Source organism: Poecilia latipinna, unplaced genomic scaffold, assembly GCF_001443285.1.
Source record: "Poecilia latipinna isolate Pla-1442-1.1 unplaced genomic scaffold, P_latipinna-1.0 Scaffold402, whole genome shotgun sequence".
Classification (NCBI taxonomy): Eukaryota; Metazoa; Chordata; class Actinopteri; order Cyprinodontiformes; family Poeciliidae; genus Poecilia; species Poecilia latipinna.
Genome location: NW_015113018.1, coordinates 721,436 through 738,451, shown reverse-complemented (window position 1 = coordinate 738,451; position 17,016 = coordinate 721,436). Strand labels below are relative to the sequence as shown.

The 17,016-nt window shown below is 38.2% G+C and overlaps 2 protein-coding genes across 4 annotated transcripts in view; both read right to left on the bottom strand.

Moving 5' to 3' along the window:
- LOC106950481 (frizzled-3-like) overlaps positions 1 to 9,845 on the bottom strand; it is a 38,168-nt gene extending 28,323 nt beyond the window's left edge. The window contains exons 1-3 of one of the 3 annotated variants that reach the window (XM_015037380.1): positions 9,691 to 9,844; positions 9,347 to 9,465; positions 7,034 to 7,760 (exon numbers count right to left, since the gene is read on the bottom strand). In XM_015037380.1, the coding sequence (XP_014892866.1) occupies positions 7,034 to 7,318 (285 nt within the window). In that variant the 5' untranslated portion in view covers positions 7,319 to 7,760; positions 9,347 to 9,465; positions 9,691 to 9,844. Of the gene's footprint in view, positions 1 to 7,033; positions 7,761 to 9,346; positions 9,466 to 9,690 lie in introns of all 3 variants that reach the window. The other 2 variants (XM_015037381.1, XM_015037379.1) reach the window with 2 other exon arrangements.
- Positions 9,846 to 11,241: 1,396 nt separating this feature from the next.
- krtcap3 (keratinocyte associated protein 3) lies at positions 11,242 to 17,016 on the bottom strand. Its single transcript, XM_015037385.1, has 6 exons — positions 16,826 to 17,016; positions 15,529 to 15,713; positions 13,893 to 13,952; positions 13,606 to 13,803; positions 12,896 to 13,030; positions 11,242 to 11,963 (listed from the first exon to the last, which is right to left on the bottom strand). The coding sequence occupies exons 1-6, from the start codon at positions 16,836 to 16,838 to the stop codon at positions 11,892 to 11,894; spliced, it is 663 nt and encodes a 220-aa protein (XP_014892871.1). The 5' UTR covers positions 16,839 to 17,016; the 3' UTR covers positions 11,242 to 11,891.

The following is a 17,016-nucleotide window of genomic DNA, read 5'->3' as shown; positions in this document are numbered from 1 at the left end:
AAAAAAAAAAAATATCTCTATATGTGTGAGACACACACACACACACACACACACACACACACACACACACACACACACACACACACACACACACAGGAATCCCCCCACACGCGCACACACACACACTTCGGTATTCACATACACACAAACAACAAAACAGTACAATTAAACAGAACAAGTGGAAAACTCTCCACGTTTGGCACACACACACACACAGACACGTTTTGCTTTAAAGGATTTGCAAAGCCCAGGGCGGCCTTTCATGAACAAACCAGTCTTATTTTGAAAGACAGGAACCCCTGATGAGAGAAACCCAAACAGCAAAGACAGTAGAGTCCACAGACTTTACACAACCTGTCAGTCCGTCAGCATTTCCCTCCTGACATTCCCTCTCTGACCCCCCCCCCATTCTTTGTCTCCTTTTGTAACCAACAGATTATTATTCCTTCTGCCTCTGCAACTAATTAACAACTATTTGCTTTTTTTTTGTTTTTTTTTGTTTTAAGTTTTGCTGCTTTTCAATCTAAGAAAATTGTGTACTAAAGCTTTAACACAGCCAAGATTGCAAAACGTCCTAAAATGTCTAGAGTCACACCAAGTTCATGTCAGAGGTGCCAAAACAAAGTTCCAGTGTCCGAGAGCGTTAACATGCAAAGATACAAACTCCTTATGGTCCAGTGGGACCACAGATGGTTTAAACAAGGGTAGCCAGATCAGGCCAGCACAAAGTTAGGAGGGCATAGCTAAAAATGTTTAAAAGTTAAAATATTTAAAATTTATTCTGTATTTATTTATGCATAGTGTCTTACATTTCGGTCTTCATTGAACACGATGACTCTGTATGGCTGTCTAAGACGTCAACATGATTCTTTGAGGCAGTCAGTCGTTTTCAAGAGGGGTTCATGGCCCCCTTAATGCCCCTTCGGGGGCGGCAATGCTATTGTCAATTAATTACATTATTAAATAACTACGTTTAGTTCAGTTTGACTTTTTTGAACTTGGAGTAATAAAAGAATGAAAGTTGTATACAACAAAAGCAAACAAAACAAAAACAGCAGTAAAGTATATTTACATGTTTGAAGGAGTGGGGCATTTAGAATAAAGTTATATATAATTCAAAACTTCTGTCAGAGTTGTGACTTAAAGATTTAGAAAGACTGGCAAAATGTTGTTTTTTTTTTTTTTTATAAATGCATGACAAATGTTTCTAAATGTTCAGAAACAGCAGAAGCTCAACAGCTTTTCCTGCGCTGCATTTGCCCCTTTATATTTCTTTTACTTGTGATTTTTCCCGGCTGTCCCAACTCTTATTTGCCTGTTGGGTTTTGGGACTGCTCCGCTTTGTGATGAGGGTGTAATAATGTGCAGAGCTCAGAGAAACATGTCATAAAAAGACATGAAGAGGCAGCTGAGTTAGCATCTAGCGCTGACACCAGTTAGCAGGCCTTTTTATTTTATTTTGTTGCGTTAATCAAGGTCCCTGTCAGTTGCATTGTTGTTGGGTTTTACAATCCTTGAAGGGTTTGCACTTCATTAAAAAGGTCTTTGCAATTTGTTTCACCCAGAAATCTCATTTATTTGCTGGCCGCATAGCGAGTGACAGGCTGATTATTTGCCTTACACACCATGTGTCCATTGTGCTCTTAATGGTGGTTTGAGCTGTTTGTCGCTGGGCTTTGCATCGTCCTCCACCAGGTAAGACTCCAAACAGCTTGATGAGATTTTATTGTTGGCATGGACCACCCTGCTGCAGCAGCGCTTCTGTCTCAAAAGAAAACTACACAATCTGTTTTAATTAGACTGACCAAAAGCTCCCTTACATTATAAATGCCACACTAGAGGTGTTGTACTTTATATTCACATTTTTCATTAAGACAAAAAAAAAACATGGATCCTACAAACTAAACAGACTAAAATAGATTTAAGATAATTTTGCCCAGAATAAATCTGATATTCATGACAAAGATTTCTTAAACACAAAAATGTAAATTGTGCTAGAAAACCCCCCAAAACATCTAATATGTACAAATTCACATCAAGTGAAGCTAATTTCTAGGCAGTCATCATAGTGCTTCTTTTAGAGGAGGTGCATGGACGTCTGTGTGTGTGTTCACACACACCACACATAAAAATACATGTTTCAGCCAGAGGTGTCCAAAGTGTGGCCCGGGGCCATTTGTGGCTCTTGGATTGACTTTGTATGGCCCCTAACTGAATTCAAAAATTATACAAATTTGGCCCGCAGACACAGATGGAGATTTAAAAACTGTTACCAACATCACTTTCTCATAAAGGAAAATGTGAAGTACAACACAAAGTATTCGTCTTTTTTACCAAAAGGTAAAACCAAGTTGATCTTTCACTGAAAAGCCAACTTTACTGCAGCCAAATCAGCTGTTATTCTTTATTAGATGTGGTTAAACATACCAAGAGTTTTGAAACAAAGACTGGAATAATGTTCTTATTACCGAAAATAAATGTATTTTATCGAGTCCAAAAGAAACTGAAAATTAGATGTCTTTTTAATAGAGCAAACATGCAGATTAAAGTTGTAGTAAGTAGTAAATTTCTGCCAAAAAGTTTTAAGCGTAATCTCTGAAATTTTCTAGAAAAAACAATGAAATATGATAGAAAACAAATATCAAATTTTTTGATAAATATCAGAAATTTTCAACAAAAAACTTTTCATTTCTATATTTCAAATTTTCTTTTGAAAATTTCAAAAGAAATCACAAAATTGTAGTCTTTGGTGGAAATTTAGTCCTTTTTTTCTGTCTACAATGGCCCTGATACAGAGTCGTAAAAATCTACAATAAATTTCCAGCTATTTTATTTGCTTTGTTGGTGTTTTTGGCCTGCAACTATTTTTGGTTCTACAATTTTGACCCACATGGCAAAATGTTTGGACACCCCTGGTTTAAGTCCAGTTATGATCTGCAGAGTTAGCTACTGGCCAGGTATTTCTCACAGAGCCTGAAGGAAGAGTTTCTGATGTCAGGATAGCGGATCTCTTGCTGCCTTTCATCTGGTGCCTTAGATGAACATGTAAACTGATCCTAAAGCATTTCTGTTGAAACCAGAGTGTAAAAGAAACACATTTATACTAACTTTATATTAAGGTAATAAAGGGTTGCAGATATTCTTGAATATTTGGAGATTACACTTTCACAGAAATACTTCAGGCTGTCAAAAGGAACCATTTTTACAGTGTTTCCTATTTGGAGCAACTGTGTTGTCCATCAATGTAAAACCCTTCTGTTGTCTCTTGCTCTCAAAATGTGAATCTTCGCCAATTTATTGACATTATAAATGTCATTTATTGTCAAACATTTACTTTAAATGGACAAAATTCTGCAAAACAAAACCTGGACAAAATCTACCTAACAAACGCCTCATGATGCCACGTCTCACTGTAGCTCGTAGGTTTGCAGACCCATCTGTCCGCGGTAACCTCGGTTCTGCTGCTGATGAACATTCACTGTGTCATACGTCTAAATCTGTTTTCAACACGCAAAGCGCTTAGGTAATGTCACAACAACTAATCCTCTGGGAACCATGACATGCAGAGGCAGATGGGCAGGAAAGATTATATTCTTATTTTACTACATGGGCACGTAAATAGATGTACAAACAAACAAAACCTTCCTTAAAAACACGTCTTGGCTGCACAACTTCACCTCCCCCCTTATTTCGGCCTCTCTGCTCAGGTTTAATTGACTATTGTAGCAGATGGGATGGCCGCTGGTGTGGGAATCAATGTCGTCATTGTGGAGCTGAGAGAGAGATTAGCAGCTAGTTTGCAGTAGTGAGCGATGACAGCTGGGAGCGTAACCCGGCCCAGTCACACACACACACACAGGAAGTAGCAGTGTCCACTTTTTAACCCTGGATAAGCAATTACACTTACAGGAACGATGAAGTTTCTGGAGCTTTAACCACAACGCTGGATAAATCCAACTCCACTTGGGAACCTGAGTTATCTCAACTATAACAGATGAAGGCAGAATCTCTAGTGTGAGTTAAAAGGTAAAAAAAAAAACACAACAACAATCCCTTAGAGATTTGGGTAAATAAACAGAACAATCGTGTATAAAATATTCTGAATTTTGATGATATATTTCATATGAGGCTGAACTACTATGAAAACATTTTGTTTTCATGAAATTTACAGGTTCAAAACAGTTTATATTTATAAAGTTTATACTTTCCCTTCATTTCAACAATCCCAGCTGCATGTTCTAAAATTACACAACGTCCAGCCTCTTTGAAGAACCAATTAAGTTAATAACATAATTCACAACGTGGGGTTAGTGGTTGCATGTTTATGAAGAAACTATGGCCTGAAAATCGTCTATAAAAACAATTTTAGTCATGCTTCCAGCCAGTAATTCTGTAATTTGTTCTCCAAGAGCGAATTAAATTATTTTTTAAATCGTGTACTTGAGTGCTGTCCAGTCCGGGGAAATATAAACTAATTTAATGTGCTGTATATTTTAAATTAGGTCAAAAAGATTTGTAATATCCAATTTAGACTGTTTTAAAGCATCACAACTGAAGGAATCATCAGGACTGGAAAAACACTTGTAAAAATCTAAACAGACTAGATTTTAGTAAAAATCTGGAAAGGAAAAATAGTTAAACTCACTGATCGAGGAGGAGAAATTGGACATTTCCTTCCACAGAAACACACACACAAGCTGGCATTACGCAGCCCGTGTTTTCTACTGAGGGATTATTAAATTTCCTCCAGGGTTTCCACCGGGGCAGCGCTGCCTGGTCACTGCAGAGCAGGAAAAATAACACGGCTCATGTTGCTGCTCAGCCATCTTCAGAAATGACTGGAGCGACTGTGGGTGTTGGTTACCTGGCTCCCGCTTCATCTGGGTCAAATCAAGTTCAGCACCAGATGGTTCTTGGAGTCTCTGAGGTAGCGTGTTTTGACAAGACTTTGGGGAACTGACGTGACTGAACAATTGCACAGTCGTTCATTTGCTGATTAAAGGCCATGACTGTAGCTGCAGCTCCGACCGTAATGAACTACAGTCAGTAGTTCCACAAAGAAAGTAATCATCCCGCTGCAGATCCTTAGCAACACAGCATATTTTGATGTGGGCAACAGGAAATCGCAGAAATCTTGTTCCGTCATAAAATGAGACAGAATTTCGATCATCCATTTTGACGTGGGAAAGTGCTTACTAGGCGTAAAAACAACAAAAATCCCTCAGGATTAAACATGCAGCTCAGCCAGCCAACACATGCCTTGTTCAAATTCATCTGCTTTTCAGCAAGAGTAATTTAATATACCAACTATGAACAGCTGGAAGCAGATTTATTTGAACGCGCTGCTGGAGGTATTTGGGATGTTTAAATTCAGTCGCCAAAACAAGGCCGTACCTCTGCTGGTTAGATTATGGTGTGGCTTTGTGCAAAAAGAAAATAACAGAAGCTCTGCATGTTTGAAATTTGAACTTAATTCCCTATTTGTGGGATAGACTTATAATGACAGTAAAATTAACACCTCAGAAAATAGCCAGGTTTTGCATAGTGACCTGGACAAAAACAGGTAATTACAGCATAGTTACTGAACAACACCTTGTTCTGTGTCCTTTCACATTCTCCAGGGACTAACAATGGAGTAGGAAAGAGGGGTAACATGATAACGATGCACAGTGTGTGTGTGTAACACAGCACTACTTCCCCTCAGTCGCTACAAACAAATGTCCACACACCAAGGAATGTCTTAAAAGCTTTAAACCACACACACAAACCTCACTGGAGAATATTTTCCTCCTTCTGCTGATCAGATTGCACCTTCTGTCTGTCAGCTAGAGCTCATATAGAAAACTGAAAGGTCAGGAATGACTGGATGAGTACATACACATCCATCTGTGTCTAAGAAGAAGCAGCATGTAGGAAGATGAATCTGCAACATGAGGAAGAGAGATGAAGGAGAGCCCTTTCCCTGCTTCGCTTAAATCCTCAATTTTCATGCCTGCAGCTTTGTGTCTCCTGCAGCTCTCAGATTAAAGGCTCTGAGGCAACATTTGCAGAAAGCAAGAAGGAGCCTTGTTTGTTTCTGAGCGACCCATGCCTGTTTGCACTGATGATAAAGAATATAGGATAAAAGCATAAGTGTTGTAGTTGTACCGCATTTTTTTATAAAAATGAACATGTAAATTACTGAGACACAGAAGTGGGTAAAGTACACAAAAAACTGGACTTGAGAGAAGAACTACTTTAGCATATTTTAACTAGGAAATTAGCTGAGTAAAAAAGTATTTAGTAGTTACTCAACTATTTAAGACAATCAAACGGAGTAAAAATACAAAGTTATGTGGAAATGTTGGTATTTTAAAGATCAAGATGAAAATAATTCAAATAAAAAATACAAAATAATTTCATTCAGTAAAAAAATAACATGAGACAAAAACTGCAGGTAGATTTTTGGTTAAAACAAGTTTTTTCTTTGTTCAGTGAAATTACTCAGTAGACAGATTATCCAGAAATTTTACTCAAATTAAAGCAGCAACACCTCAAAATAAAATTCTCCAAATAAAAAAACTTCTAATAGTAAGTATTTTCCAAGTAAATGTAACTGAGTAAATGTAGATAGTTGAATTCAGTAATCAATTTGCTGTTCATCTGCAGCCTGCTGATGATGGATGGACCCGTTGCCTCAGAAAGATCATCGTTCTGAGCTGATGAACTGATTTTAACGTTGGCACATAATGTCAGTTTTCATTTCAGATACATTTGTATCCGAGTCATATCTGTTCCTGTCACTTTAGGCTACATGAGGAATCCTTCAGACCTCAGCAGGTGCATGACGCAACAAGATAAAACTCTGCAGGCTGCTGCTTTGTAGTCAGCAACCATTTCCAAGCCCTGTGCATTTTATTAAATTATTATTCAGAAATAGCAACATGACATTAACAGCAGCAGCATTTCTCCCCATTTTCACACACACAAAAAAACCCATTTGAATTGCCTTTTTTTTTTTTTAAAAGGAGAGAAGAAGAACACCACCACCTACCTCCATGGCCAGAGCAGCCGTTTGCTGGTCGTAGTGATTCAGGAGATTGGGCATGAAGGTGGTGTTGTAAGGCAAATCCTGGCACATTCTCAGTCTGATGGGCTCACAGCTGAATTCGCTATGGCTCTCTATAGACTCCATGTGAGGGGCACCCAGGGAGAAGAGGAGCAGGAGGAGGAGGATGGAGAGATGGCAGGAAGGGACGTTTTGTCTGCAGCCGTTTATTACAGTTTTTGAACGCCCGTCTCCTCCGCTGACAGGTGTTTTCTTTTTAACGCTCGACATATTGTCAGTGATTCAGGTTGTTTATATCATCCTTATTTTGACAGCAGCTTGGTAAGAGAGAAACATATCCATTTTGAAAGTGAGTGATGGATGTGAAGCCCACAAACCCACACTAAAGGAGAAGTCCACAGACAGGGTGCATGCAGGCTAAACTACATAAGGGAACTCCAAATTCAAGAGAGCTGCACTTTGTGGAAATCTCATTGCGTTTCAGAATGTCTAAACTGATTTCCCATTATTGGATTTTTCTCTGAATCCCAGTGCTCCTCCGGTCAAAGGCCTGTAAACCTGGCTCCATCCCTGAGCTTATTGCAAAGCTCCGTCTTCCATATGCAAGTCGTCTCCTGCCGTTTTCTTTCTGGTCTTTATTCTTTCAATTCCTTATCTGTTCTCCAGAGATGATGGCCAGAACCGCCGAGGCTCCAGCGTGTCATAATCAACCCTGCAAAGACACAAAACGTCTCTTTTTAAACCGTCAGACTGCTTTGGCTCCTGAAAACAGGTCTTGCAAGTTTAATATACAAAGAGGGGATTATTGCCTAAAACAGCAAAGAGGATTTCCTTGAAGTTTACTGTTGCAGACATCGTCTCTGATCAGCCACACCCTTCTTTACATGAATAAAATCATCCTATTACGATACATTTTTACATCACCCAAATGGGTGTAAAGCTGATTTTCTTTCCTGACAGAGTGTGTGTTTGCATTTTTAGGAAAAATTGTCTTGGCTTGCCTCAGTGTCGGATTATGTTCTTGTAGGAGAGCTGAGTCAGCGGGGTCAGGTTGCACACTACAGAAAGTGTGTTCAAAGTGAACCTGCTATCAGCTCAGATGCCTGTGAGGACGTACACCTGTGGATGAGTGGCCCAGACACTCCCCCACCTCCGTTCCCGTTTGTGTGAGCTTCACTGGGCAACAGCCATACGGAGCACAAAAGGTGCCATTGAAAAAGCAAGAAAATTAAACAATAATTTATGTGTCTCTTAATTAAAATCTAATTTAATGCAATATTAATATTAAAATGTTAGAATTCCTTAATTAAAATTAAATAATGAAATAACGGGGTTCTATCATCTCATTTCAGTTCTTTTTGTTTTTTTTGTATAAAGCCAATTCAAAACATATTGAATTTAAAATGACAAAACATTAAATTTATATACAAAAACAATCATTTTGATCATGCCGGTCAAACTTTTAAATGTGATACAACTAATCATACAGTGCAATAAACTTCATTTTAAAATGGCAGTAATCTATAGAAATAAAGTTCAGCCGATCACATCAATCGGTCATTGATTTTGCAGCAATTCCTTGTTTTGGTCAAACATGGACAACAGTGGAGAGGAATAACTCCTTTAAACAGGGGAAGTTTTCATCTTTTCATCAGCTCAATACGAGGACAAATCATGAGCACAATAATAATAAAAACAGAAATGTCCTTCCAGGAGGATTTTTTTATGTAAAAGAGTAAAAAAAGTAGTTACTCCAACAGATTTTGAAGGAGAAGGCTGATAGAAAACAATATTAAATCAAGCCATGTACTGCAGCAAATGACTACGATACAATTAAGTTGTAATTATTAAAATAATTATTTCAGAGTACAGTGCTGAAACACTTCATAAATTGATTTATTTTTAAAACAATATAATCAGTCAAATATATAATTAAAAAATGTGGCTAAGTTCTACATTAATTTCCAGAAATTACATAATTCACTTGGCGTTTTTAACCTCCAATTAGGAATGGATTTCCTTATCAAGTAATAACCAATTTATATATATATATTGTGTATATCATTGTGGCACTTTTTGCACTCCATAAAAGCAACGCTCCTGTGATGTTTCACACAGACCCACTACGCGACTTTCCGTGTGGCTGAATTGTAAACTTTACAGCTTATATGCTCCACTAATATATCCAAATGCAACATGGACATTTCTTCAGCTCTGCGTGACGACGTCGCGCACGCCAGCTGCTGTCAGCCAGCAGCCATTAACATTGTTACATTGATTAGTAATTTAGGTGAACACCTGCGTAGCGTTCACGGTGAGGCGCGTCGTTAGCGTTCGCTCCTTCTGGTTGTCAGAGAAAAATGAAGTGGGTGGTTTCAGAGCGCAGACATTTCACGTCGCTCTGTCCACGGAAGCATCTTCGTTGTTGCAGCGACAACCACACGCGGTAACATGCAGGAAAAAAAGAAAACCATCAGATGGTTTGTCACCGCAGCGTATTCCACGCAGCAACAGCGCGCTGTTTGCGCACATTTTCCCTTTAAAGCGTTTATTGTCCAAGTCTGCGCGCCTGTTTTACAGCTCAGAATCAAATGAGGCGCAGAGATGAGGGAGGTGTAATGTTAGAGGAGGAAATGCTTTACCTTGTGTGCAGAACAGCGAGCGGTTCGGGTGGTCCCGGGCTCTGTTCACCGCAGTACAGCGCTGGTCCGCTCTGCTCTGCAGCTGGCTGCTCGCTGCCCACGAGTCATCGGGAGCGCGGATTGAGCGTGAGCGCGCAGGCGAGCCAATTGACTTCACAGTGTGAGTGGATGTGGGCGTGTTAGACCTACAGTGGGCTGCTTAAAAATTCATCTCGACTATAATGGAATACTAATGAAGTCTAATGCGTTGCGGCGTTTTGGCTGCGTGACTGGACTGCATTATCATAACCAAAATATGCGTCATAGATATGAGCTTTGAAAGGTGCTGCATTTTATTTATTTACACTTATTTTTTTGCGCTTCATAGGTTGACACAATTTAGCTTTTCTCACTTCTCGCAGCTTGAAATATGTTTAAAAATGAATTTATCTCATTAGTTCAGTTCATCTCATGAATGTTATTCAGAGAAGCCTAGTACATTTCTGACCTCTGCTTGAACCATTTTGAGAATTATGTCTTAAAATTAATAAAAATCACAAATTACGTTTCTGTAAATAGACTATTAAAATTGATTTTAATACAGAAATGTTGTGCTGTGGCTTACACAATGGTAAATAAAAATGAATTGATAATTGGTCAGCAGACAGTGAACCTTCCTCAAAGAGAGTAAGCCACAAATAGTCACCACTAAAGACTTTGGCTGTTCAGACTGCAAAGAAATAGGAAGTTGAGTGGAAGAAAATGCAATTTGACTCAAAGGTTCACCAGCCACAACAAATATCCACGATTTGTACGATAAATGTTGCATTTGTTGTCTTAAGTCACTCTTGGACTGACAAGGTAACCAGTTATCTGAGCCAAGAAGATAAAAGATTGCACTGTTGTTCAACGTGGGTCCAAAGTCCTTTTTTCAGATGAATATTAATTTTGCTTTTCATTTCAAAAGCAAAGCGCTGGAATCTGAAATCAGAGTGGAAAAGCAAAGTGAAGTTTGATGTGGGGAGCCATGTCATCTGCTGGTTTTGGTCCAATCAAGCCCAGCGTCAGTGGAAGTGTCTACCAGGAAACATGACTATATCCTTCATTTACAAACTGTTTGGAGATGCTGCTGTCAGTTTTCAAACAGACTTAGCAAATGCTGACACTGACAAATAAATGACAGATTAAATACTAATATAAAAAAAGCAAAGAATATGTAACTAGTTATAAGTCGCTTGATAAAATGTCACATAGTTTACTCACGTCTTTAAAGTCCTCCTTAAAATGATTTCTTCCTGCAGCTTGGCTCGTTGTTGTGACCGCATTAGTCAAGACTTATGTCAATATTTGTCCTGCAGAGCTTCAGGATTAGCGTTTTGCGCTATGATTTCCTTCCACACAGTTAAGCACAGCCCTAGATTAACCGTTTCATGGCTGATCTGATCCTGATCCTCTCTGTCACAGAGTTGTGGGGGGTCCGGCTCAGGCTGCTGACCCACATACTGGTTTTAACCTTTTAATGTGACCCCACTTAACAATGACCAACATTACAGAACAGAGTCCAAACACGGCTTTTTGGATTCAACTTTTTTTTTTAATGCATGTTCAGAATACATTTACTTACCAGCATATTTGAATGTTTCTTTTCAGTTTTTATATTATAAAAAAAAATAATGATTGATAGATAATGGCAAACGATGTAGAAAATGAAACAAATGGAGTTAAAAATGTCCAACATACCTTGAAATACAATTTTTGAAACAATGCAATTACAGTATAAACTGGTAATTATCAGTTTTATTTAATTAACAAATGCTGCATGTTTCATTTACCTTCCTGTTTAATGCCAATAGTTAAAAAAAAGAAAAAAAGTGCAGTTTACTATTTTATGGCATGAAATCAAATGGAAATCAAAGCTGAATGTAGAAAAAAAAACTAAAATTATTTTAAAAATTTTAAGACATGTTAGATTTCATGGAGTGGTTAAAAAAAGGTAAACAAACTGTTGAATAATTACTTTTAAGAAATAAAGATCAAACTAAAAAAAAAACTGTCTTCATAAGCACTGGTTTCATATTAGGTTCTAATAAACCTAAATATTAGGGCGGCCATTTTAAAACATTGTCACATTTACGCACACACATCCAAGCACATATTAACCTTCATAACATGCAAGTTCCTCAATTTGAAATGGACAGACTTCTACAGACTTATGAAGCGTTTTATGCTTCAGCCTTGAAATGTTTTCCCATAAGGCGACGAGTTTGTGGAGAGTTTTCAGTCTCTTCCTCCAACTGTGATGAAAAAGGAAGGAAAATGTGATAATATGAACAAATCTGCTGTAATTAAGCGGATGTAGCACAGTGCAATGATAGAAATGTTCATTATCTACAACTACCTCATAAGTTTTATGTTCAATTAAAATGTGTCATCATAAAAATTTAACAATGGACAATCATTATTATAAGGAAATTACTGGACTCAAAGCTCCTCAGTATGGTTTAGAGAAAACCAATAGAGAATAAATAAAATTAAATTAAATTAAATACTGACCAGAAATATCTCAACATTTCAAACTTCAGTGGCTGAAGTGCATTGGAGATTTTTTTTTTTTTTTGCGTTAGCAGCTCAATAATAATAAAAAAGTCATCAAGACTTTTTTTGTGTTAAAGTAAAAATAAAAAAATCTTAATCTTCTGTAAAGGACAGAAAAAAAAATAAAAAAATCACCAGATTATCAGTAAATTTGTATAATTATATATGCATTAGGACAAAGCATTGCAGGTTAAACTGTAAAATATGTTACAACTCTGAAAGAGAAGTAACATGTCCTAATAGTACAGAAAAACTCAAGTATGAATATTTGAAATCTACATTAATTTATTTAGTTATAGCCTAAAACAGAACAAGAGTCACCTTGACATATTAAAAGGCCCATTATTATTATTATTATGATAAGTTAATAGAAGATTAAACAAACTGAAATTTGCTTCATACTTCTATAGTGATGCATAATTTCATTTTTTGTCTAAGAAAAGCTAAAAAAAATATGTATGTGAACAGTTCCTGCCTGATTTAACACGGATTATCCAACACATGAATAGGTTCTGTGTCTGAATAAAACCAAACCAGAACCAGTTTGACTCTGTGAGTCAGCGGGAGATGCAGACAGTCCCAGACCACAGGTAGAGCCTGGAGCGCTCCGGTCTGCCCTGCAGACACTCACCTGCTCTTTGATGTAGCTCTTCCCACACGGCATGATCCCTCTGAGAGCCAGTCCAACCACGAAGCACCACACCGACAGGCCGGCCTCCGCTGCCGACAGCATGGCACAGGGGATCCACAAGGCCAGGGTGGTGTCCTGAGCCACAGCAGGAAGTGGAAAAAGCAATAATAAATAATATATACTGTATTTTTTGGACTATAAGGCGTTACTTTTTCCCTACGCTTTGAGCCATGCGGCTTATAGCCTGGTGAGGCTTTTCTGTGGATTTTTCTTCAACCACCAGGGGGCGCTTTAGCAGGAAGTGAATTATTGGAAGTCAAAATTGGAAATCAAAGAAGAAAGCGCTAGTTTTCATTTAGAACAAGCACATGCTAGCAGCAGGCACGACGGAGAAATGTTTTCAAACTCATACCCGCTCATCATGGAAACAACAGGAAGAAGTTTATATGATGCAGCTTTTAAGTTGAAAGTTATCGATATAGTTGCTGCCATCGATCTGTATGTGAATGAAATCATGCCGGGTCTGCGTCCTTAATAGCAGATTTATTAAGGAAGCAGCCCTCTGCTGCGACCTTGTGGAAAACCGAGAGTGGCGGAGATATCAGCGGCTAATATATGTACGTTTCCAGTTTTTTCTTTCTTTTTTTTAATTGTAGGTCCGGAAAATATGGTACATATAATTTAATAAAAGCGTTGTAGCTTCCACTCACATATATTCGTGTTGTATCAAACGGGCACTGAGCGCTGACAGGCGAACGGGCGTTGACGGGCACCACTGTGTCGTTGCATCCCATCATCAGGCCGCTTCCGTTATGGGCGATGGTGACGCCAATGGCTAGGAGGAGCCCAGCGCTGCAGGCGGCTGACAGCAGGGCGTTCAGGAAGGACGCCACCATAAGCCCTATTATCTGAGGACACAGAGGAAACGTCATGAAAAGTGGGAAAATAAAACGCAACATGATGTGTTTCAGCATCTGGAGACATGTTAAACTCTTACCAGCTTAAGTTTATGAAGGTTCCTTGAAACCACAATGGCAATAATCCCAGAGGCAATGCTCTGTGAGACAAACATGAGCAAAGTCGACTTTATTAGACTCTGGAATAGCAAGGAATTCTCGCCCCGGGTGGTGAAACTGGATTATTAATTTGGATGTTTGGATTAAAAAAAAAGGTGAATTAAATCAGCGAACAGAACGATGAACATCGAAACAGAAGCCATCAACAAAACCTAATCCGATACATATATTTTGTAATTTGTAGCTCGTAACCCTCATACGTTTTATCGGCTTTATTTATGACCCTCATATCCAATTTGAAGGAAATTTCAGAAAAAGAAGTGAAAGTTCACACCATCTTATTGCTGACGAGTGTCAGCTTTTCTGATAAATGGAGGTAATGAGGCCTGCCCTGCAGGGACAGCTGATTAGTCTGAAGAAGCAGCTTCTTTATGACGGGCAAGTTCTGTCTTGATGGCAGAGAAAAACACACAGCAGTATGACTGCACAAACAGACCGACATCAACTGGGACAGAAGGATTTAGTATCTTATGCGTTTTACGTTGTTGCTCCAATGCAGAAGAGAAAAAGAAATCACTAGGCAGGCAAAACCTGCAAACACAAATGTTTCCTGGTCAGCTGAAATGATTCATTCGTTAGACCTAAATCTAATAAAATTAAGATTTGCAGATTGTTGTTCACACATGTTCTCTGTCCAATCTTATTTTGCAAAGAAAATTGGACTAGATTTTAACTATCTGGATGTGAAAACCCAGACAAAATCTTAACCACTTGAAGATGTAATTGCAGCAAAAATTGTCTCTACAAACTGTTGAGTCACTGGGACTGGATGGAGACACACAACACATCATTTCCGGATTTTATTTGTAAAAATTTTTTAAAATGTCATCACAAAAAAAAAGTAAACTTTTTGAAGTGTGTGTTTGTAACGTCACAAGATGTGAAGGTCTATAAGGTATTAATATTTTTCCAATGCCCTGTAAATATAACAATAAAAATCAATTACACGGTTTTGCTCAGTGACAAAAGCTAAACAAATTGCAAAAGTTGAATGATTAGAAGATAGGTTTTAATGAATGTAAATAAAATGTATGGAGGTGCATTCTGTACCTGGTTCAGCTGGAGAATTTTTATGGTTTTAAAAAATACATGTTGTGTAATTCTGACTATGTAACCATGAATCTATAGCTGCATCCAGCGTTATTATCAAACCAGGAAGGAAAAAAAAATCAATAAACAATTAGGGAAAATGTGGTTGATGTGTAATTCCCCTCAGCTGCCTGGAAAGAAGAGAAAACCAAGAGCAGAGGAGAGAAATGCCGTAACAAAGAGATGGACCTGGACAAGTAAAGAGGAAAGACATAAACGAGACAAAGGTAAAGGTTTATAAAAATAATGAAAATAAATAGTGTTTCCAGCCACACACCATGTGTCCTCAGATGTGACTGAGAACAAACATTTAGCCAACATTGTGTTTAAAAAGCCATTAAATGACAATAACTAGTCAAACACCTTCTACACATGACACAACATGCACAACTCCTGATAACTGCATCATTTTCATGCATCAGTTTCCTCAGCTGATTTAAAAACAAAACATCTGACGCAGTAACCTACCAGCAGGCCAGAGGTGACAGAAATGATGTTGGCTACAGTGTACTGCGTACTAATGTGCTGGCTGGGTTTGGAAATGTGGCGCAGGACGCTGCCATGGACGATGGCTCCCAGGATGAAGTTCATATGGCCGACCAGGATGAGAACGAGCCCCTTTTTCATCAGCCGCCCCGGCCCTTTGTCCTTATCTAGGGGAGAGAAACACAGGGTTGAAGAGATGTTACGTTTGTTTTTAAAGACCAAGTTGGATTGCATATAACTAGATCTAAGAGTTGTCTTTTTATTATCTTGTATTTGGCCTTGAGATGACGTCCAAGGAGAATTTATGCTGTAATAATATCTTAGGATGTAGCCAGTTTCATCTTAAATTAAAAAATGCCTGTTTAGGTAGTCACATTATTAAAAAACATCACTTTTCTAGTTTTAAAAAGGGCTTATTGGTTATACCGCTTAGTAAAAAACTTAATCACACCCCTAAAATTTAAGATTTCTCTGCTGCAACAAGTTTGTTCCTGAATGGAAATGAAGCAAGCAAAAGTAATAGTAAAATGTAGAAACAACATTAATTTTGAAAGGACAACACAACTTTTGAAACATTTGATTAAAAATGGAACGTTCAAAATTATTTTTTCTTTCCTATTAATAACTGACATTTTTTCCCCTTTGGCAGTACCAAAACCAAAGTCTTCTTATAATTGCTGACTAATCTTTTGCCATGTTCCCACTTGCATTTAGTCAATTTATGTATGAGTAAGCTAAACACTGCCATCATCCTAATCTGCATCTTCCTCCACAGATTCAATTGAAACTGTAACCAGGCTGCTCCAGAACCTTAAAATTACTTCCAGTCAGAAGAAAAATGTTAACAAAAATAAAACACTATTTTAAACCTTAACCTGCCAAGTGTGTGTGTATAACTGTGTATAAATAAATATCACGGCTTGCATTTAAAAATAGTGAAAACCTCACTTCTAATAAATTGCTAACTTGATATTAGCTAAACATTGACTATTTGCTCTGTTTTTCAGGTTTAATCATTTTCAAGAAGAAACTCTTTAATGGACATTATTCCACAGGTTGCAACAATCACATCTGTGCACACAAAGCCTTGACGGACTATCAGCAGATTCTCGTCTATTTACCCAGCAAATGATGCAGACATTTCATAAATAATCCGCCCTGTGCTAGGAGGCCTGCTGTAAATTACAGCAGTGGAGACAAAGCGTGGACGGCAGCCCTTGACCCCTGTTTGAAAACACGATTCTGATTTCGTGACATCCACCAGAATACAAGGACTCACCAAAGCTGCACATTTCTCTGCCGCAGGCTCGAGTCTTTCTGCTCTTTACTGTTTTGTTTTTCACAGAAAAGGCTCAAACAAAAGCTTCTTTAGCCGCTCCGTCTCACACGGACGTCCCTCTGTCCACTTCCTGGTTGACGTAATTTACCTGTGCATTACCTGCGAAGTGCTGCACGTGCTCCACATTACAG

What these genes read in the sequence shown, in the direction of transcription:
- krtcap3 (XM_015037385.1), bottom strand. An exon ending in CTGTCACCTCTGGCCTGCTG is followed by an intron (nt 13,953 to 15,528) that starts GTAGGTTACTGC and finishes TTTGTCTCACAG; the next exon opens with AGCATTGCCTCTGGGATTAT. An exon ending in TTGATACAACACGAATATAT is followed by an intron (nt 13,031 to 13,605) that starts GTGAGTGGAAGC and finishes GCTGTGGCTCAG; the next exon opens with GACACCACCCTGGCCTTGTG.